Source organism: Schistocerca piceifrons, chromosome 7 (assembly GCF_021461385.2).
Source record: "Schistocerca piceifrons isolate TAMUIC-IGC-003096 chromosome 7, iqSchPice1.1, whole genome shotgun sequence".
Classification (NCBI taxonomy): domain Eukaryota; kingdom Metazoa; phylum Arthropoda; class Insecta; order Orthoptera; family Acrididae; genus Schistocerca; species Schistocerca piceifrons.
In genome coordinates this window covers 241,716,940-241,739,774 of record NC_060144.1, presented here as the reverse complement: position 1 = coordinate 241,739,774, position 22,835 = coordinate 241,716,940, and the positions used below count along the sequence as shown (strand labels likewise).

General features: G+C 40.4%; 1 protein-coding gene across 1 annotated transcript in view; it reads right to left on the bottom strand.

The window, feature by feature from the left end:
* Positions 1–22,835, bottom strand: part of LOC124805594 (furin-like protease 2) — a 718,105-nt gene that overhangs the window by 366,427 nt on the left and 328,843 nt on the right. Inside the window, exon 4 of the mRNA XM_047266161.1 lies at positions 12,389–12,523. Coding sequence (XP_047122117.1) covers positions 12,389–12,523 — 135 coding nt within the window. The remainder of the gene's footprint in view (positions 1–12,388; positions 12,524–22,835) is intronic.

The window sequence follows — 22,835 nt, the reverse complement described above, 5'->3', positions numbered from 1 at the left end:
TAACTGAAGATAAGCCGAAAATCGATTGGGAACAAATAAATATTTAATAGAACAATAACGTAGTTTATTTGTTTTCTAGTTTAATACTTTTTTTCTTTATGGTAACAAGCTATTTTTAGTACAGGCTATGTCTTCGTCACTATAATCGACCACAAGAAGCTGCAAGTCACGAGTGTAGGCAACAAAAATTAAATTATAAAGCGGAGATGTAGATGTATGACAATACACTATGGCAATACAGTAAATATTTTATATAAGCAGTATTTTAATTAATATTAAATTAATATTTAATTAATATTAGTCCATATTCATACATTTAATCCTACTGACAGTAAACTCAATACCTGTGAATCAGAAATGTAAAATTATTGAAACCCATGCAGATATACAGTTTAACATCCGCAAAGGAAAGATGTAACGTGCGATTAGTCACTCACATTTTCAACCTGCTATATGTGTGCCACTCACTGAAACTAACCAGTGCTCCGAAATCTTCTGAATTGGTTTGAGCAGTTGCGGGCACGGAGAAAATCCCCAGAGCGTTAATCTTAACCTGCTTGGATTTCATTGTGACTATTAAAACAGTTTGATTTCTCAGAATACCACGATTCATGCGTAAATTGAAGGGGGACAACTGCGGTCAGTCGCAGCTTGACATTAAACGGAATAAGGGGCGACGAGCGAAAATGTGTACCAGACTGGGATTCTATCCCGGGATCTCCAGTTCACTACGCAGGTGCGCCATCCGGGACACAGCATCATCGCAACTGCGCGGACTGTCTCTGCTCGCCTCACGGCCGACCCACACTCCCACCGAGTGTGACCTGTCCGCAGTCCCTATCCATTACACTCCCGTTCTCTACTCAGAGATACCAACAGAAGATCGGAAGTATTTTGTATTCGCACTGAAGATTTCCCAGCTAGGTTTATCAATTATTTGAATGCGTGGTGGCTGTTCTTTCGGACATGTCCTAAAGAACATATTCCACGCATTCGTATACCACGATTTTCCAAATTGATTACCGATTAAAATTAGTATCATTTCCAAATATACCGTATGCTATTAATTGCTGCCTAACTGCATTAGGGCAGACGGTAATTGACAAATATCGCCACGGTGGCCTAGAAACACTATTTGGTACATCTCTGGAGGTAAGTGGATAATTTTCGGCAGTGCTTATGCAGTTGCCGATTTGTACAGATGGAGTAAATTATTACTTAAAGGAATGCAGTTTCCCGCCACTTATTTGATAGATAGTACAGCTTCATTTTATGCCAGGACGCGTTTCAGGATGTCACTTATCTGTAGGTCGTGTGACAGATTTAGATATTTGTGAGTACGACGTTAATATCGACTGTATCTTGAAAGACGCAATCACTAAAACCAAGATACTGATGAAGATCTGGAGCCGAAGATGAATGAAATGCCGAAACATGTCCTTGCTTTAAATACTCTGTAATACGTACAAGTACAGAGACCGACTTGTCGCTCTATTGTTTCAGGTAATTCAGTTTGCAGTCACGGAGCCCAACCACCATGATCATAGATTAAGTAATTTTAAAATAAATAAACTGCAGTTTGTGGTACGCCTTTGACCAAACATTATATCGAACATTGTATATAGGTGTGGATTACTGTACTTTATGATTGATGATAAATGTACAACGTAACAGTTGTAACTGTATGAGACAGATGCAGCAACTATAACCAGTTGTATATTTGAAGCAAAACGACCTTCCTGAAAGTCGATGTGGTGTTAATCCCTGAATTGTAGATGGTCACTTATTCCAAAATGGGTTATCTATGAAAAAGTTCGTTAAAACTGTTTATGATAGTTGCAAGATATCCTCGTTTATGTTAACAAATAACGCTTTCATTCCATTGGAAATAGTCGGACGTCACCCAAAACTCATTAGTATGATGTTAATAGCAACTGAGTATTGACAGATCAACAACTTTAAAAATGTTACAGCGACTTCTTCGGTGACAAAGGTACTTAAGCGGGGATATGTTTCCATTCATCGCTGTGCGGCGGACCTATACCTACCTACTCTCGTACACAACCCAAAATACGTTGCTAAAGTATCAAAGAGAATTACTGTTGAGAAGAGAGTAGTCTGTTACCCAAGATTCTTCAAGGATTCGGTGGCGATTAATAGGGTTAGCGAACTCGGAGCATGGGGAGCGTCAGCTAATCCAGGCACAGCGGGCGATGTGCGATAAATGTGCCTCCGTAGCGGCTGGAAGAAGATGAACTGCAGTTTCCAGCCGTAAAAAACCTCAACTTAAACTCTTCCCAACACGATAGCTGTAATGTACTAACTTTGCCGAGAAGGGGAGGTGTTGCTTCTCCTTGGTCCTAATCCGCACTCCAGGGCCATCTCAACTGGTCACATCGATTCTGGGCTCGGAGAAAATCTCCAGTCGCGATTAGTCGTCCACTGATACTATTACGGTGGCGTTGTCGACTGACCCTTCTCTTAGAAAAAAAGTGACACTCGTCGCAGTGTTAGGTGACTGAAAATAAAAGCGAGTTCTAACAAGTAAATTACTTGCTTATGCTGATTTCAAAACTGTTCTTAGTATTAAATAATTATCATAATTTTATTAGGGAAGCAAAATGTAGTTCTTGTTGAGTGAATAGAGTAGCCAGGCAAAATAAAACTGTTCGAGTGTAAACGTCTGGTATAAGTAGAGACTTTTGTGTCTGGGACTAAAAACATCTAGCTTGAGCAGCTTGTAGACAACAGTAACTATTGCATCCACCACTGTATATCAAACGGTGATTGATGAAGCAAATTCTGAGGAGTGCTCCACAAGACGGATCATACTGTAAATACTTACCCATGAAAATCTCCATCAGCAATAAAAATAGATTATTTAAACTGATGAAAGGTAATGAACGTCAGAATACAATGATATACGAGGAATAACGGATGGAATCCTTTGAGATATGTTACTGAAAATTTTCTAGGGAATAACAGAGGTACAAATTACAAAAAAGACTGCCAAAACGATGTTGCGAAATTGAAGGGGGTTAGGTCGTAGCAACAGTATAAAAATCCATATCCGACGCTCACGTTTTGACTGCTTCCCAGAAAATCTTTGACATAATAACAAGGATAATGTCTCCAACGGTACATTGAGGAAATGGAGAAGAGGTAGCAGGGAAGATGGACATAATGTATACCGGTCCACTGATGTTGGATGCTCAAAAGGTAGTCTAAAGGTGATGATTCTGCAAGGAAATAAAAAAATGAGAAGCACTGATTGGCCCAATAAATGTAACAGAGTATTCATAATACAGGATGTTTCATAATGAGTACGGGATTCAAGGCTTGGTAGCATCTATTACATTCACCTTAAAATTATAAATAATACATCAAATGAAAGAGCAACTCGGTTTTCTTTGTGAACCTGTACGCAAAAGGAAGAGAATGGATTGAGCCAAGAGTAACTGAACAACGTGTTGAACGAGTGAGAGCCTTTCAAGCTTAGCCCCAAGAAATCATTCCGGAAGGCTAGTCGTGAAATAGCAGTCCCCCCGACACCTGTGTGGAGACTTAAGGAGACGCATACAACTACGTCCTTATCGTTTGCAGTTGTTACAAGCTCCAAAGCCTACAGAGCACGGTTTACGTGCCTACTTTGCAGCCGAAACGCTGCTACATGCCGATGAAGGTTTCCTGGACCGTGTCGTCTTCGGTGATGAATCTACATTTCACTTAACCGGAAATGTGAACACAAGTAATAAGCGCATCTGGGGTCAACAAATACCCAAGAAACTGTATTGTTGGAAAGAGACTATGCTGCATTTTTCTGTGCCACATATCAACGGAATGTTTGTGAGGAGCCTTTCTTTTTCGTTGAAGCATCTCTCTGCTCTCTCGTTTCCGATTAGCGTGCGCCGCTTGACTTTACGCCGTATCACCTATTTCCTTCCCAATCCTTCTCTACTTCGATGGGGTCGATGACCTCGCTGTTTGGTTCTTTTCTCCAAATCAATCACCCAACCAGCAAATACCAGTTGGATTCCTATGTTAACCGCAAAACTGAGTTCCTTACCCATCATTCCCTTTCTTTTTCGTTGAAGCATCTCTCTGCTCTCTCGTTTCCGATTAGCGTGCGCCGCTTGACTTTACTCCGTATCACCTATTTCCTTCCCAATCCTTCTCTACTTCGATGGGGTCGATGACCTCGCTGTTTGGTTCTTTTCTCCAAATCAATCACCCAACCAGCAAATACCAGTTGGATTCCTATGTTAACCGCAAAACTGAGTTCCTTACCCATCATTCCCTACCCCTAACTTCTGCTCCATCACTAAATGACCTCATTGTCGATGGGATATTAAACTCTACGTGTTCCTTCCTTAATGACGCAGCCACAGTATTTGCACTTGTGTAGAGTTTAGAGCCACTAGGGACCGCTCAAAGTCACTCGGCAAAATTTGAACGAGATCCAAATCAGCTCTGGGTGTTGATGCTTTTTCAGCACTCCTATTTTGTGTCCTCCTGTGGCGTAATCATTGGGGGATTCGGCATGGATAAAGGCATAAACAAAATGGAAAAGGATCTTTCTATGATGTCCCAGTTTGTCGAAATCCTTCTTGGCACTGCATACCTTTATTGAGATTTTCAAAATGTACCTGTACGTACAGAACCTGTGACGAAGTCCTAGACGGTTGCAATACGTTAGCGCCGTCGATACTTTCTCATCCTGAATGACCTACTTTTAGGCCTAAGAGCAACAGTATAGTGACGAAAGGGCAGCAGCAGCAGCCTACTCCACCTCTGTCTGTACAGGTAGCTTTTTATAATGCTCCACAAACGCGGGTAGGTCCACCGAGTGTTTTGCCCAAATCTGGACGGTTTTAGAAGGACCCTTTGCTGTTTTATTCACGTATGTGAATGTCGCAGGCCCCCATCCCCTCATGTAGAAACGCCACAACAGGAAGCGAAATAGAGGGATGATAAAGCAAAAGCACTCTTTTCCACTTCCGATCATGTTCAAATATCGTCGAATAGTGTTGAACACTCCCTAGTGCTTCCAACCAGAACATAAGAGCAAAAATTGCGGTCGTACTGCACTCCAAAGCGGTATGGTCAATTTCAGTGGGGATGCAGGCCACAAGTTCTTAGAGACGGGTTGAAAGGTTCGACGGTGTCAGCAGTGTCAAAGGTTAGGATTCATGGAGTTTCTGATCTGCGGTGTGTCTGGTGTGTTGCCCTCGGCCAGTCACAAGAAAACCGCGTGATTTCAACGCGATCCTCCATTTGAGAGGTCTCAAAAGAAGTGGTGAAATGTGGTAAGAGAGGCTGTGACATTCTTCCCGTCACCTGACTTGACCACGATGGCACTGGGCAGAATTGTGGTGGAGTTTGGTGCCGATGTGACATCATGAACACACCGTACACATCATATGAACGTATGAGCCCTGGCAGATTTTTCGCATGTGTCCACACCTTAGCGTCTGAAGCATCTTCGGAGCCTGAGAGTGATGTCACAGTGTGCAGAGGAAGATTGTATGCACATCTGTGCCAAATTTCAAAATTTGCTTTAGGTGAGACTGTAAGTAGGCTGTTTATGTAACTTATCGTGATGCATCACTCTAGTATTAAGATGTGATATAGGTATTAGACATGGCCATCTTTAGTGTAATATTTTTTCTGATTGAGCTTTGTCACGTTTAGATATATTGCATTTGCTGCTGCTGTTTGCCAGGCAGTGTGCTACTAAATTCCACTTTGTATTACTCTGTTAAGCTAGTTTTACTACTGATTTATTTTCCTTGTTGCTGCACATTGGCTCATATTAGTTGTAATGTTGCATTTGCTTGGTAATTTAGATTTACTGTAGCTTGGTTTGACAATTTCCATTTTTTTTATTGCTGCTTGTATTAATTGTTTTGCGCTGCTGCATTGCCTCGTCCTTTAGTTTAGCATCTGAGCTCAGTAGATTTAAGTTAGCTTAAGAGGGGGTAGACTATATAAGAGAATGAGTTGCGATGCATTGGAAGAAATGCATTGAGAAGTTATACAAAAAAAGTATAGAAAGCAGGTATAGATGGGACTTTTTGGAAACAATGAAGAACGAAGGGAGATCTCCGACAAGCAAAAAAAGTTTTGTTTGCAAAATACTGCAGTAAAAGAAACCCTGTCCTTTCCTTATGTTATCCCTCTATGTGTTTGTGTTCCGTTGTGAATTTGTGTTTTTCCTGTCTTTCTGTGTTTAGCTAATAAGAGTTATATTGTAGAATTTTTCTAATAATATGTTATTTATTTTGTAGAGATGTTTAGAAATTATTGATTCTGTTCTGTTTCAATGCTCATATGTGAAATTTATGTTTCGAAAACTATTCTCATGATTTTATATATTTACTTATGTCATAATTCCTGTAACACTGATGTATACGTCTATTTCTATTCTTTTGTAAAGCCTGTACTACTACAAATGTTATCTGCATTGTTATGTTCTTTAATGATGTATTTTGTACCTTTCTAATTGTATTCTTATGTTATAAAATTGTAATTGACACCAGTTCATCAAATTAAGTAACTTGTAAGTTACATATCACGTTACACGTTTCTGTTGGTCATTGTAATGCACAATATGTGAGAAGTTGGGACTGTTAGTGTTTGCACGTGTGTTAATAATTCAGCAAGGGACTGGATAACAGCTTTGCTGGTTCTAAGGACATTTCAAAAAAAAATTTTGTGAGTGCACAAGTGGTGGTTCATGGACTTGCTATATTCTCCACAAGACTCTTCAATGGTGATTGTGCACCTACACAGTCACAACAGATGGCTGCTGGCCATCTCTACAAGGACTACAGTGGGTCTGCATCTTTGATGACCCACCAATACCATTATTTCTACAAGGACTACAGTGGGTCTACACCTTTGCTGACTCACCAGTACCATTATTTCTACAAGGACTGTAGTGGGTCTGATACCACAATCTCTACCAGGACTACAGTGGGTCTGCACCTCTGGTGGCCCACCAATACCGTAATCTCTACCAGGACTACATTGGGTCTACTCTGTGATGACCTACCTACCAATATTCTTCTAAACTTCGAATGACTCTGCTGTGGGTTTGCTCTGTTGTGGCCCATTACCTGTCTGCATGTCGAGAGTCAGCACTGTCTTTCCGTTGGAAGGACAACACTACTTCTTCAAGACTGCATGGGAATCCACTACTTCCGTGTTCATTTTCTTTTACTGTTCAGACTTTGAGAAAAACACTGCAATTTTACTGTGATGAATGATCAGGACTGTCTTTATGGACTGTGAGAAAATTTTAGCTTTTGACCAACATTGTATCAATAAGTGTGTGCATTGGATATCTTTGTTATTGTAATTATGAAGAATTTTATCAACTCATTATTGGCCACTGCCCAAAACAATTTGTAAAATTTTTTGTGGGGAGCATGGGGGCTACGTAAGTAGGCTGCTTATGTTTTCTTATTGGCAACGTTACGTAGCTCTCTGTATTAAAATCACTGGCTCTGCTGTGTGCAGTCTGTGGCTGGTTTGCATTGTTGTTGGCTATTGTAGTGTTGGGCAGCTGGATGTTAACAGCGCGTAGCGTTGCGCAGTTGGAGGTGAGCCGCCAGCAGTGGCGGATGTGGGGAGAGAGATGGCGGAGTTTTGAAATTTGTAAGACTGGATGTCATGAACTGCTATATATATTATGACTATTAAGGTAAATACATCATTTGTTCTCTATCAAAATCTTTCATTTGCTAACTATGCCTATAAGTAGTTTGTGCCTTCAGTAGTTTGAATCTTTTATTTAGCTGGCAGTAGTGGCGCTCGCTGTATTGCAGTAGTGCGAGTAACGAAGATTTTTGGTGAGGTAAGTGGTTTGTGAAAGGTATAGGTAGGGATTATTGAAAGTCAGATTGCGTTGCGCAAAAAATATTGTGTGTCAGTTTAAGCACAGTCATGTATAATTGATTAAAGGAGACGTTTCAAGACTGACAGGGTTTCGAAAAAATTATCGTTTAATTGTTTATATTTATTATCTGTGCTCAAATTTTGTGTAGGTGGTATTCTACAGTCAACACTTTCCCTCTACTGCAACATAACCTCAGCAGCCAAAAAATTAACAGCTATGTTCAGGATCAGGAAGTATCGAGGGCGCTCATGTACTGCAATCGTCTAGGACTTCGTCACAGGTTCTGTACGGACGGGTACAGCCAACACGACTTGCAGTAATATATGAAATTTCCATACTCTTTGTTCATTTCCATTGAAAACTGTTGCAACAGAAAATCGAATAAGCTGTGCGACCTCATATATTTTACTATTAGTGTCACCAATTTCTTGAATTGCTCCATTCCAGCAAATTTAGCACGAATTTCTTCTTGGTTTACAGAACAATGAGTCCCACCTGTCGGTCATTGTAGTGTTTTGTTCGTTCATTGTCATCTCAAAGTTCAAATTCTTTCTGCATTATGCTCTGATCTAGTGGCGAAGTAAATAAGCGGTACCCATTGCTTAAGCGAACTGAGAATTCTCATCGCTCTCTTCTGTCAATCCCATTCGTTTTAAAGGATTGCTGTGTTAGGTCACTAGACCTCGCCTTTTTGTGCGAACAGCCCTTGGACCAGTTAACGTCCTTCATAGAAATGAAAAACAGCGAAGGCTGAATAGCGTTGACACCACGATTCTGACGAAGTGAGAGAGTGTTGTCGACAGCAAATCTCCGCATCGCGATGTTAATTGAAATGTCGCGCTGTTCCAGGTATTTCCGAAAAGTACCGTGACATGCCGGTCCTTGGCCCTCACGTAGCCCACACGCGCTAAACGCATAAAGTTTGGCAAGCCTTGGCCAGCCCTGGGTGAAGCGGTGAGACCATAAAGTTGTTCAGGTCATTGCATCCAGATTAAGCCACATTTTGAGGGTTTAATTGAGCAATTCCACCAAACAGCGTACTGCTGATGGCGTTTTAATCGTTACTTCAACTTATCCCACTTATTATTCAAAGTGTTATATACAGGGTGGTCCATTGATAGTGACCGCGCCAAATATCTCACGAAATAAGCGTCAAACAAAAAACTACAAAGAACGAAGCTTGTCTAGCTTGAAGGGGGAAACCGGATGGCGCTATGGTTGGCCCGCTAGATGGCACTGCCATAGGTCAAACGGATATCAACTGCGTTTTTTTTATAGGGACCCTCATTTTTATTACATGTTCGTGTAGTACGTAAAGAGATATGTATGTTTTAGTTGGACCACTTTTTTCGCTTTGTGATAGATGGCGCTGTAACAGTCACAAACATTTGGCTCACATTTTTAGACGTACAGTTGGTAAGTATTTTAAATTAAAATACGGAACGTAGGTACGTTTGAACATTTTATTTCGGTTGTTCCACTGTGATACATGTACCTTTGTGAACTTATCATTTCCGGGAACGCATGCTGTTACAGCGTGATTATCTGTAATTACCACATTAATCCAATAAATGCTCAAAATGATGTCCATCAACCTCAATGCATTTGGCAATACGTATAACGACATACCTCTCAACAGCGAGTAGTTCGCATTCCGTGACGTTCGCACATGCATTGACAATGCGATAAGGCATGTTGTCAGGCGTTGTCGGTGGATCACGATAGCAGATATGCTTCAACTTTCCCCACAGAAAGAAATCCGGGGACGTCAGATCCGGTGAACGTACGGGTCGTGGTATGGTGCTTCGACGACCAATCCACCAGTTATTATATATGCTATTCAATACCGCTTCAACCGCACGCGAGCCATGTGTCGGACATCCATCATGTTGGAAGTACATCGCCATTCTGTCATGCAGTGAAACATCTTGTAGCAACTTCGGTAGAACATTACGTAGGAGATCAACATACATTGCACCATTTAGAATGCCATCGATAAAATGGGGGCCAATTATCCTTCCTCCCGCAATGCCGCACTATACATTAACCCGAAAAAGTCGCTGATGTTCCACTTGGCGCAGCCATCGTGGATTTTCCGTTGCCAAACAGTGCATACTATGCCGATTTACGTTATCGCTGTTGGTGAATGACGCTTCGTCGCTAAATAGAAAGCGTGCAAAAACTCTGTCATAGTCCCGTAATTTCTCTTGTGCCCAGTGGCAGAAGTGTACACGACGTTCAAAGTCGTCGCCATGCGCTTAATTTCCATGTTAGAGCTCATTTTAGTTTCGTCAGTATGTACTGTACTTCCTCGATTCTGATGATCAAATTGTAAATTTTCTCAATCAGTATTTGTGGGCTGACGAGAATCTGCACGCAATTGTGCAATCACGTCATCAACAAAGATTTTCTGTGAACGTTTGGACGGGCATTGTTGATGTCTCGAGTGGGCCCCATGTTCTTCCACCTACGCTCAATGGAGCAAGTTATCATGATTTCGTACGGGATACTCTACCTGTGCTGCTAGAACATGTGCCTTTACAAGTACGACACAACATGTGGTTCATGCATGATGGAGCTCCTGCACATTTCAGTCGAAGTGTTCGTACGCTTCTCAACAACAGATTCGGTGAGCGAAGGATTGGTAGAGGCGGACCAATTCCATGGCCTCCACGCTCTCCTGATCTCAACCCTCATGACTTTCATTTATGGGGGCATTTGAAAGCTCTTATCTACGCAACCCCGGTACCAAATGTAGAGACTTTTCGTGCTCGTATTGTGGATGGCTGTGATACAATACGCCATTCTCCAGGGCTGCATCAGCGCATCAGGTATTCCATGCGATGGAGGGTGGATGCATGTATCCTCGCTAACGGAGGACATTTTGAACATTTCCTGTAACAAAGTGTTTGAAGTCACGCTGGTAAGTTCTGTTGCTGTGTGTTTCCATTCCATGATTAATGTGATTTGAAGAGAAGTAATTAAATGAGCTCTAACATGGAAAGTAAGCGCTTCCGGAGACATGTCCACATAACATATTTTCTTTCTTTGTGTGTGAGGAATGTTTCCTGAAAGTTTGGCCGTACCTTTTTGTAACACCCTGTATAGCCTCCACTGCGAGTTCCACCACCTACTGTCTGTATGTGGTTATTTCACGTCGACTTCGAACACAGGCCGTTGTCACATTAGTGTAACTAGACCCTGAATTATGGTCCGCAGCCGTGAACTAGCACCTCGGTAACAACGCTTTTCGGCTGTTCGCAATTTGTAAGTACCTACCGAGAGGATTTGAAGGACGGTGAAATCTCGAATAAAGGAACGGTGTTGGACGTCCACATCTCATCACAAGAGAGGACGTTCAGAAACTAGCCAGCTCTATGCAGCAGAATATCTAGCGATCTATGGCAAATCTGTCGACAGAGTACAGTAATGACGCACGCAAAAGCGTTCCAGAGTGCACCAATCAGTGTACATTGCTTGAGTCTCCATATCAACGACGCCTACGGGTTCCTACCTAGTCCAGCAAGGTCGCCGGATCTGAGCACGTCTGTAGCATTATGGCCAGGGCCCTCGAAACGAACTAAAAAATTTTACGATCTGTCGCGCCAATTGCACAGAATTTGGCACGTCGTCACCCAGGACAGCCAACAACCCTATCACTCATTCCGAAACCGAATAATTCCTTGCATGAGGGCCAGATGTAAACAAAACCGTTATTGACTTAATTTGTGAAAATGTCTCTTGAATAATTCAGCCACTGTATCTGATATTGTAGTCGTTTGTCATATACATAATATCTACCGGTTCCCGCCCCATTTGGATAATTCTTCGTGGTGTATTGTTGTTTTCTTGTTTCCTACCTTTCTTTTTTTAAGTGTATTATTACGGACCCCCTGCATTCCTTAAAGCTTGACGTGTTTCTCGACGGAGGCGGCAACTTCCAATAGAATAACTGATCATATCACGAGTATCATACTACAATGAGGAGCATGATACTGATCGCAAGTTCACGGGCTGAATACCAGTTTCCTCTAAGTGAACCTGATGGCGCTATTGGGAGCCAGTTGCGTGACCAGTGTGTAGCCTTCTCTTGCCGCGTAACCCTAGATGTCCACCAAGGAGTTATTGAATCCGTACAACTTAACTTGACTGAATCGCAAAACACAGAATCTAATGGCGGACCCACATGTCATAATGGAATGTCTCAGGTGAGACACAGATTTACTGAATTTCTGTTGGAACCACAACGACTGTAGCAAATACGTATATATGAAAAGCATCAGAACGAATCGCATTAATGCTAATTTTACAATTAGTTACTATTCTCAGTAACTGAGATTTATCAATGGACCATTTCAAGTCCACATGAAAAAAAAAACAGTGTACGGAGTCACTGTATTATTACCAAATGTTACACGTCACTAACCTATAGGGTAGTTTCGTTGGACGGAAGCAGAAATCGTTCGGTACGAGAGTAGAGAGACTTACGTAGTTGGGCGCCAGGTCGGGATGGTTGGTCTGTATGCCGTCGTCCAGTATGGAGACGACGACGCCCTTGCCGGTGTAGCCCATCCTCCAGGCTCCCGTCACATTCATGTCCAGGCCGCCCTTGGCACCACCATTCTGCAACAAGCGAGAATTTCTCTATAGTTTCTCTAAGGGTCATTTAATCTTCTGTTTCATATGCTGGTAAATCTCCCATACATTGCGGATACTGCAAGATACAGTGACGTTCCAAAAATATTAATTTCAGTTATTATTTGCAGTCGCCTGTTAGAAATGCCTTTTTGACTTCAGTATCTGTAAGCGAATAATAGGTCGCTAGCAAGCTGCAAAGACTATCTAAGCACAGTTTTCGTCTGTCAGAAAAGTCACGTCTGTGTGTGTGTGTGTGTGTGTGTGTGTGTGTGTGTGTGTCTGTCTGTGTGTGTGTGTGTGTGTGTGTGTGTGAATGCTGAGTTTGAAGTGAAGCTCTACAGAACGGTCGCGTAACAAAGATTTGAGTTAGCTTGGCCATGTGGACGTTCTGATAAAGCGTCATCTTTCCTCTGCTGACCGCTAGTCCTAGTAGTATAGGGGATACGCAAAATAATGTAAACACCTTTACTTACTTGGGAATGGTTTATTTACAAGGGGCTGGACCCCCCATTAGTCCATAATACAGCTGCGATTCTTCTTGGAATACTGGCATATAATGATTGTATAGTTCCAATAGAACGTTATGCCACTCTTCGATCAGAACCTCTTCTATCTCCAGCAGTGACCAGGGAGGCGGAAATCTGCTCCGGATTCTGGACTCCATTACCTCCCACCAAGGTTCGATTACATTCACGTCCGGGGACTATGATGCCAGGCAAGACGCTGCAGTTCTGTTTCATGCTCCTGGCTGTGTGAATGGGTGCGTTATCTTCATGAAATGTGGCATCATTGTTGGGAAACAACGTTTCAATCACGGGATGCACCTGATAACCTAAAATGTTCACATAATCGTTAGTTGTAATCGACCCTTTGAGCCTAATGATTGGACAAGCAGAATACCGTGATACGGCTGCCCACACAATCACACTTCCACCCCATGCTTAACCGCTTGATCAAGCAATCAGAATTGCAGGCTTTTTTGGCGTCTCAAGACGTAAATCCGGCCCAATGTTAAAATAAGGAAAATGTTGACTAATCGGACCATATGACGTGTTTCCATTGATCAGCCGTCTAGGATTTATGCTCCGGACACACTGTTTTACGCTTATATAATTGCGTAGGCTTCTGGGCCCTGAGTCACTCAAAATTCTTAAAATGGTTCTGAGCACTATAGGACGTAACATCTAGAACTTAGTCCCCTAGAACTTAGAACTACTTAAACCTAACTAACCCAAGGACATCACTCTACATCCATGCCCGAGGCAGGATTCGAACCTTCGACCGTAGCAGTCGCGCGGTCCTGGACTGAAGCGCCTAGAATCGCTCGGTCACCACGGCCGGCTCAGATTCAGTCTACATGAAACTTTTCTGAGTATAGCACCGCGTTATAATGTATAAAAGTACTGCTGCTGGAGAAAAACCAACGTTTCGGCGAAGGTTGCAGCGGCCTTCTTCTGGGTCTCCTTTTTCTCCAGAAGCAGTAGTTTTAAACATTATGACGCGGTACCAAACCAAGAACACTTATTTGTCGACTGTTTTACGCTTCTTTGTATTGCTTGTCGTTACTAATGGTTTCGGTATGCTAACTCGTCCATGAATATTCGCTTTATGGAGCTCTCTGCCGACAGTCGTGGTCTCGAAGATGGCTATTGAGCTGTACACTAACTTTAGCTGCCGTAGTTTTGTGTTGTTTTGACACAATTAGTTTTAATCTACTACAATCTATCATTTAGTTTTGATTTGCGCCTACTATTATGTTTACACGACAATGTCTTTCCATGTTTTGTGTAGGCTTTCATAACTGTAGAAACAGTTGCTCTTGAAACATTCATTTAGTTGATTGTCTTGGTTACTGATGCTCCAGTTAATCGGTCTCCCCATAATCTATCCTCTTTGGAACTCTGTTAGGTCTTTCATTGCACGCCAATCCCCGCTTCTGAATGCAAGTACGAAGTGTGCACTACTCGTAAACAACCTGCACTTATGCCTATTCCATAATAAACACGCACAGTCCAGCGCAACGTCTGGCTTACTCGGCTTCAAACTTAACATCCCATTACCACCACTGCTCATGATATTTTGCCAATCCCCTGTATATTTCGCTTTGTGTGGACGTTGTGTACAGACAAAATGGATCTTTTTCTTAAGTTCAGAAATTCGTGGTGAGAGCTTTGCTTGCTATAGTGCTTTGGTTTAATTTTCTGTTGTATGATTTTCAGCTGTACAGACGTGTTTTTTATATGAAGAAGGTTAAATCTGTTTGTTGCTGTTGATACTTTGCTCCACGCACAAGATTAATATCGATCTTTCATTAAGTCCTCAGTGGACGTGGCTCATGCTGCATGGCCAGTTGTTTAATTATAGCAGATCGCCCCAGCTTCGCACAGGAAACACCATATATTAATGGTCAATTGTAAGGAAATTTTTTATGGGCCACTGCTTGAAGATATTCATGAAAGTCAAACAACAGTATCAGCTAACGGAATATCTTGACTTTCAAATAAGTCAAATTACTTAAGAAGGACGAACCAGAAAAGTTCTTAGGAGGCACAGATGTTGTATGTTCCATTTTCAATCAGCGTTTTGAGTGGCATCTCATGGTATCATGGTAATGTTAGTAACACATCATGATTACATGAATATGTTTAAAAACAATGTAAATTGTAGAGACGAGCAAAAAAAAAAAAAAAAAAAAAAAAAAACAAGAAAACTTGAGACTTTGGTGTTGGCACTTTGGCAGGTTTAGGCAAGCCTATATTCTTCTGTAGGAGATCGAGAAGATAACGGAACAGTAAAAAATATTGGATCAGTTTATTAAAATTTGATAAATCTGGAATAGTTAACTTCAAAATAATTGAGGTCCGCAGGAATATCCATATATTAGTTACTGTCGCTGAATCTATAACTTATCACTTGGAACGATAATGAGTTACGATTCTCAAATACATCTGACTGTTAACTTTGTTATCTTTCTGATTTCTACTACAATTCGCGCTTTTGGATCCGAAAGAAGATTCTGTCGTCGTCAGCCATGATTGCAGACTTTTTATTTATGAGTAGCACTGTGCTCTGTGGTGAGTACACTTCTAGCAACAACGGGGTCAGGCAGGGGTTTTCCTTCTTTGTCGTTCCTCGTTCCGTTGTGAAACACAAAATTTGACATCAGCAAGGGATGCAGCTATGTATCTTTTACGTAAAGAAAGTGGACTGTTCTTGCACACTGGGTTTGGCCACAGATTCATTTTGGTATTCAGAACTTAACTTCCTAAGAGTTTTGCCATTCGCTGCTAGATGGAAATTGCATTACTTTCACAGCGGCTGGAGACAGATTAAGCATCGTCCATCCACTATGCACGGAAATATGTACACAAACATTGCTTGTAAATCAGTTTGTCTATTAATAAAAATCAAATAATAGTCCCTACGGTATCTCCTGAGATTAGCACCGGCAAACAGACACAATTACAACAAATATATTTTGCTTATACATGCAAAGAAAAAAGATACATTATGAGGGGGTTCTGAGATTACATGAAGCTGATTTTGTTCTGTTTTTGATCAAATGGGGCATTGTTTTACAAAGTGTTTGCTTAGTGGACATATGTAACCTCGTTACTGATTTGTCGTGTTGCTTCGAATTAGCTTTAATCATTTTTCAACTAGAAGTCACTTACAAGTTTTTACTTTCTTCATGCTCAGATCCGATGTGCTCACTCATCACAGTACAGCTGCTATAAAGGTAAACTACCATTGGCAGATGGAATATTTATTTCCTTACAGTCACGTTTCTGCAAACACAAGGTAGATTTGAGCTGATGGGAACTTCGGAACAGTGGTTTTTGTGATGCTCACTGTTACGGCTAGGTGTTAGGTTTTATAAAAAGCAGTCTACAGACCCATCACATGTGACAATAATTGAGGACGCGTTCACAATTGCAGGCTACGTTAGAATCACCAAATGTCTTGGTCATACTTTAGCTTCCATAAGCACAACTGCAAGAGCCAGTTATATTTTCCGTCTCGCTATGAGATTTATGCGAGTTAACGAAAGAACAGGTTGCGTTGGCTGTTCATTGAAGCGTAAAATTTTTGTTCAATAGGAGAAATATTTTTAGGACATAAATACTGAAGTCATATCCAGTCATGTACTCATTTTAAATTTAAATAGGAGGTGGGAGGTTTCAACTGTGAATGAACCAGTCTACTGTCAAACACAAATGAAATATTATTACTTTGTTTTACAGAAAACAAGCATTTAACATATGTTCTTTTGTTACCTGCTGTGCTGAATAAGCTAAATATTTGTTAGCTATGTTGTGCATTTTCCAACCTCTGTAAGTTAACATATTGTGAAAACATAAATTATTTGTTTATAAAGTATTCAAGCGATTTTTTACTAATTTCTTCCTTTGTCATGAAAATAATATCCACTTTCTTGCACAAACACTTTTTTTTAAATGTTTCATATACGCAGTCACGATACCTACTAAGCTCTCATATCTGTCACTGCGTATCTTAGCACGGATTGCATTTTGAATTGAAAGCGGTAAAGATACTCGCTTTTCTTCGCTTGTATCGATAAATGCAAAACATTTATGCTATAAAATCACATGAATTTATCTATGGAGCAATTTGTTGAAATGAACACGTGCTATCATTCAAGTTTTAGTTGTATGTTAAATTAAAGAACATGCTGCGTAATCACAACATGATTCCGAGAACCCGCCTGGGTTTTCATGTACGTTAAAACGAACGCTTCCACGACGGGGAGGTATGCCGGCCGCGGATATAATCCGTCTGGTGGGTCAACGACCAGAGTTCGGTGTGTTGGCTGGACTAGATGTCGGTTTTAAGAGTTTTATCTCATCCCAGGCGGTGGATACTGGGCTGGTTGCCATGATACGCCTTTAATACACGCTACGCTAACATTTAGAACATTCCCTCACACCTGCGCAGGAAATTTAATGTACACGCAGAAACACTTGGTACGCTGTTTCTGCCCTGGGGAGGTGACCAAGAGAGTGGCGACTTTCACTGTTTGGTCTCCTTAAATACATACTCAGCATCAGCTCTCACTAATTAAGGTTTTCTTTAGTAACAGACTTACCCCGGGGGTAATGAACTGCGTGTGTACCCTGTACACACACACACACACACACACACACACACACACACACACACACACACACACAGTAACCTTTTCTGTCTCTAAAAGTTTTTTTTCTGTACATATGTGAGCAAGCTGGGTGCAGCCATTCTGTGTGAAATATATAAATACGCATACAGCTACTACGAATTTTAAATAAAATGTTAACGATATTGTTGATGATATTAAGGCAGTCTAGAATGACACAGTTTATTTACAAGGTAAACAGAATAGCAGTTTTCTTAGAATTAGAGTAAATGATTGGCTTAACCCGCTAGTGTGCATTTCCTAAATGCAGAAATATTGAGATCGTTACGAGATGTCACGAAATCAGATTGCAATTCCAGAGACCCGCCACCTCCTGCCCCGACTCCTTCATTTCTGCTGGAATCGTCAGTCTCACTTGCCAGTACACTTGAATACAACCTATGACATGAAATCACTTTGCTGGTCAATGATACCTACCACGCGGGTATTTTGGAGTAACTGAAACAATCCTATAGTTCGCCTAAAGGGCCTTCTTTGACCACAGTGAAAGTCTCCGTTTAATTGTTGATCAGAGAATAACATTGTAACTGCACATTAATAATTATTGTGGTAAGCTTTCCTACAGAGATCAAAATTCGACAAGACTAAGTGAGAATGTGTGAGTGTGTTACCAGTAACTTGTTTCAGATTTTATATTTGCGTTGTTGGCTTGCAGAATACGGAAACAAAATGAGGAAGGAAATGTTGAGGCAATTTTCTCTGAACACACAAAATGTATAACAAAAACACGAATTACTTTTACAGCACGTTGAAAGGTGGCTACACTGAGCCACAGCGCCAGAGATTGCGCCAAAGAGTATTATTCAGCCGCATCCACTGGCAGTGCTTATTGAGAAGTAGCAGTAGGCAGTGTTGGTTGAGATGTGGTAGTGGAAAGTTCTTGTCGAGAAGTCGTGGTGGAAAGTGCTTGTTGAGATGTAGCAGTGGTGAGTGCTTGTTCAGATGTTGTCATATTGTTTTGATGGCTAGGCACCAGATGTTGTTGGATTAGGGATACTGTAATGCGCTTTTCGTCAATATATATGAAGGTAAAAAAATTCCTTTTTTTGTATTATTTCAATGTCTTGAACAATAATGCTTATTGGTTACAGGTTCAGTCAACAAAGCATCTGGCTCGTGTTCTTGTATTAGACTGTATTTCTGGTTTCTATGTGCAATTATAGTATTTCTGTTTTTTTTAATTACTTCGGTATAAATGATGTTTAAAATATCTTGTCTTATTGAGGAAGAACCGTGCCAGATGTGTACGTTGAATCACACTTGCACACACAGAACAGCGACACTTGTGCCTTGTTGTTTCGTAGCTTTCATAGTTGCTGGTGACTTAATTAATTAATTGTGTTAATGGAAATTTCGTTTCATTCTTTGTTGTTGTTCTATGCAGTCAGATTGCGTACAAATACTAATCAGGGCCAACCGTTTACGAGACTGCATAACCGGACAGACAGCGACGAAAAATAATTAAAATTATTTGCATTGTATATAATTAAGCCCCCATGCACGTGGCGACCGCTGCTTCGGATCGTCCCTTGGAATTCTTCTGATTGTAAAAATTGCAGACAGTCGTATTGTTGTAGTAATTTGTAGTTTAGTAATTGTGGTCTCTATTGCATGTGTAGATTTGGTAATTGTCATTCGTCTAATGGTATTTTTTGCAGAATTTAATTTTTGTTGTCTTGTATATGCGTGTGACAATTTTGTGCAATTACGAAAATTTCAATTGTTCGTTAATCGTGTTTGAGGGAAGCATTTCGTGTGAATGGTATTGTGGGAGATAAAGTCTCATTGCTTGTAATTTTCGTATAGTGACGAGTTTTGTATGTTTTGCAAATGATTACGCGATCAATGAAAAACGATGAATAATGAGAATGATGAAATTGTTACCATGGCCAACTCGCCAACACAGGAGAGCAGTATGATGAATAATGAAGTAGAAAACAATTTAATAAGCAGGGAGAATAGTCCAGAACCAATTCAAAACTTTTCACAATTAAAAAATTTTCAGAATTCGAGATTAATGACAGAAGATTCTGGAATAGTATCGAACGCAGATAGCTTTACGGCTGTGACGAAGGAAGTTAGTTTTATGGGAAATGTTAGGGGCGAAAAGAATTTTGAACCAGTTAATATGGAGCAATTGATGGGTGCTATATTAAATTTGGGATCACAGTTAGGATCTGAATTAAAAAGAGAGATGGGAACAATGAAAACACGGTTAGACTCACTGGGATCACAGTCACGATCTGAATTAAAAACAGTGGGATCACAGTTACGATCTGAAATTAAAACTGATATGGGAACAATGGAAACACGGTTAGACTCACTGGGATCACAAATAGGAACAATTAAAACAGAGATGGAAACAATGGAAACACGGTTAGATTCACGAATTGGGACATGTTTCAAAAACATGAAAGATGAATTAAAGAAAGAAATTAGAGAAGAAGTACAACCGATTTTGAATGCTCACAATAATAGATTAATTTCAATAGAAATCAGACAAAGGGAACAGGATAGAGAACAGGAAGAAAGAGATCGCGTGATAGTATAAAAATTTTCAGAGTTAAATTTACAACGTGCACACGATAAGGAAGAAATATTTGAGAGAATGACAGAATAGATAACCTAACACAACAATATGAACAGTTAACTACCAAATGTGTTAATACTGAAACCCGAGTCGCGACACTTACGGAAGACGTAAATAAACAGAAAGAACAAATAGGTGATTTATCGGAAAGAGTTGAGGAGATTTCAGATGAATTGACCAGTCTTAGTTTAAATGGAGACAGAGATTCAGATGATACAGCACCATTGCCATTTGCAGAAACCGAAGAGTACTAGAACATAAATAAGCATGTTGGAAATCAGGGAAAACTTAATGAACGCGTCAAAAGGGAATTTGAGGCATTACGAAAGCAAGTCAAACAAATTGAAGGCGAAATCGTAGGAAAAGACAGCAGAAGAAATTTAGAATCACAGATAGCAGAGGGCTTTGAAGAAAATAATTTGTTTCATTTATGGGATGCAACAAGAGAGCGCCAGCCGCGTGAACTTGACAATAATCGACATTCGGACTGGAACAGTCGCGGTAGGTCTTTGTCGCCACGAGGCGAAAACTTTGACTATAAACACTTTTTGACTGTTCGGAAATTTAAGATCTTTCGCAATGCTAAGAATGACATACATCCATGTTCATGGCTAGATCAATTTATGTACGCACTTCCACCAAATTGGCCACTAAGCTACAAACTGGAATTTATGTGTGGATATTTAGAAAATGAACCGGCGACGCGCATGCGTGCACTTATTGGAGATTGTAATAATCTAAATGATTTTTATCATGCATTTCTATCGGCATATTGGTCCGAAAACAGAGTCAAACATAGTCTTATTATGCAGCATAATTTCAAACAGTCTGAGTTCCGCACGCCAGCAGAATATTTTGAAGACATGATTCGAAAGAATCAGTTCCTTTCCAACCCTTATAGCCCGACTGAATTAATTCGCATTTGTTTAACTAAGCTGCCACAATCCATAAGACAAATTGCTTTAGCTGGAAGATGTAAAGACGACATTGAGACTTTTAAGACTTTGCTACAAGAACTCGAGTATGACAACGACGACGGGACTTCCTGTAATTTTTTCAGTAACAGTAATTACAATAGATTTTCAGAGAAAAGGGATAGTGATCGGAACGGGCGTTATATGGGTAATTTTGAGAATGACAGACGTAACAGACAGGACAATAGATACCAGCCTTATGACAATAACAGACGTTCTAACAGAAATTGCACAGACAATTATAATAACGGTAATTCGTACCGGAATAATCAATCATACGGAAACAGTAATCGGTATCATCAAGACAGAAATTATTCATACAGTAGTAGAAATTCTTACTACAGAAATAACCAGGGTAGTAGGTCTAACAGTAATTTCAGAAGTGACAGTCGAAATTACACAAGAAGTAGTCATGCAGACAGACAGGAAAATAGAAATTTTAATAACAGACACAACCAAGAATTTGCATCCAACAGACAGGAGGGACCTAATTCGCATTCTCCACGTGACAGAACTTCAGAGAGACAAGTGCAAATAGTAGAAATTGATCCGCGAAATGACGCGAATAATGAAAGACGTGACGCAAGCAATCGACAATGACTTGTAGCTTCGGCTTCTGGCAGCTATATAGACGGTTCAGAAAGTAATGACACTACAACTTTACACTACGTACGCCTGGAAGACATGAGAGACATTTTGCTAGACGAAAAGGAAAATAATGTAGACGCATTTTTACATCCTGTTATTGAAGTATGTGTGCACTGCAGTTTTAGATTCTGGGAGCCCATTGAATGTTATTAGTGAATCAGTTTTTCGTATATGTGTAAGAACTATTGCTTGCCCTGTGTTACCTGTTTCTAAAACTACAATTCGAGGACCTATTTCTGGAAAAAAGTGGAAGTCAAACAACAGACCAACTTAAATTTCATTTGTCAAGGATACGAATTTTCTGCTAATTTTATTATTGTTCCATTACTCAGTACACAAATTATATTAGGTATGGAGTTTCTTAACACACATAAGGCAATTTTGAACTTTAAAGAAGGAAGTGTGAATTTGACGGTTGCCGGAATGCCGAAATGTTTGAAATTTTTCAAGTGTTTAGCAAGATCTGAATCAGATACAAAATGTTTAAGGTTTCTTACTTCTGATGTTTTCGTTGAGCATTATGACGACAATGTGTTCATTCATGACAACGACAATAGATACAGAGACGAGATGGATGATATAATTAATAGGAAAGAATTAATTAATGAAAAGGTGAAGAAAGCTGAAGTGCCAGATGACGTTGCAAGAGAAGAACTGCACCAAATTTTGACTTCACATGCTACAGTATTTAGTCATCACACAGGAACTATACAAGGCTTACAATATTTGTTTAAAGTAAAAGAACACACACCATTTCGGGGGGAAACGTACGCTATTCCTTTGGCGTAAAGAGACAAGGTTAAGAGTGAACTTCAATACATGTTAGATCAAGGCATTATTGAGCCAGCAATCAGTCCTTATACCAGCCCATTACACGTCGTTCTTAAAAAG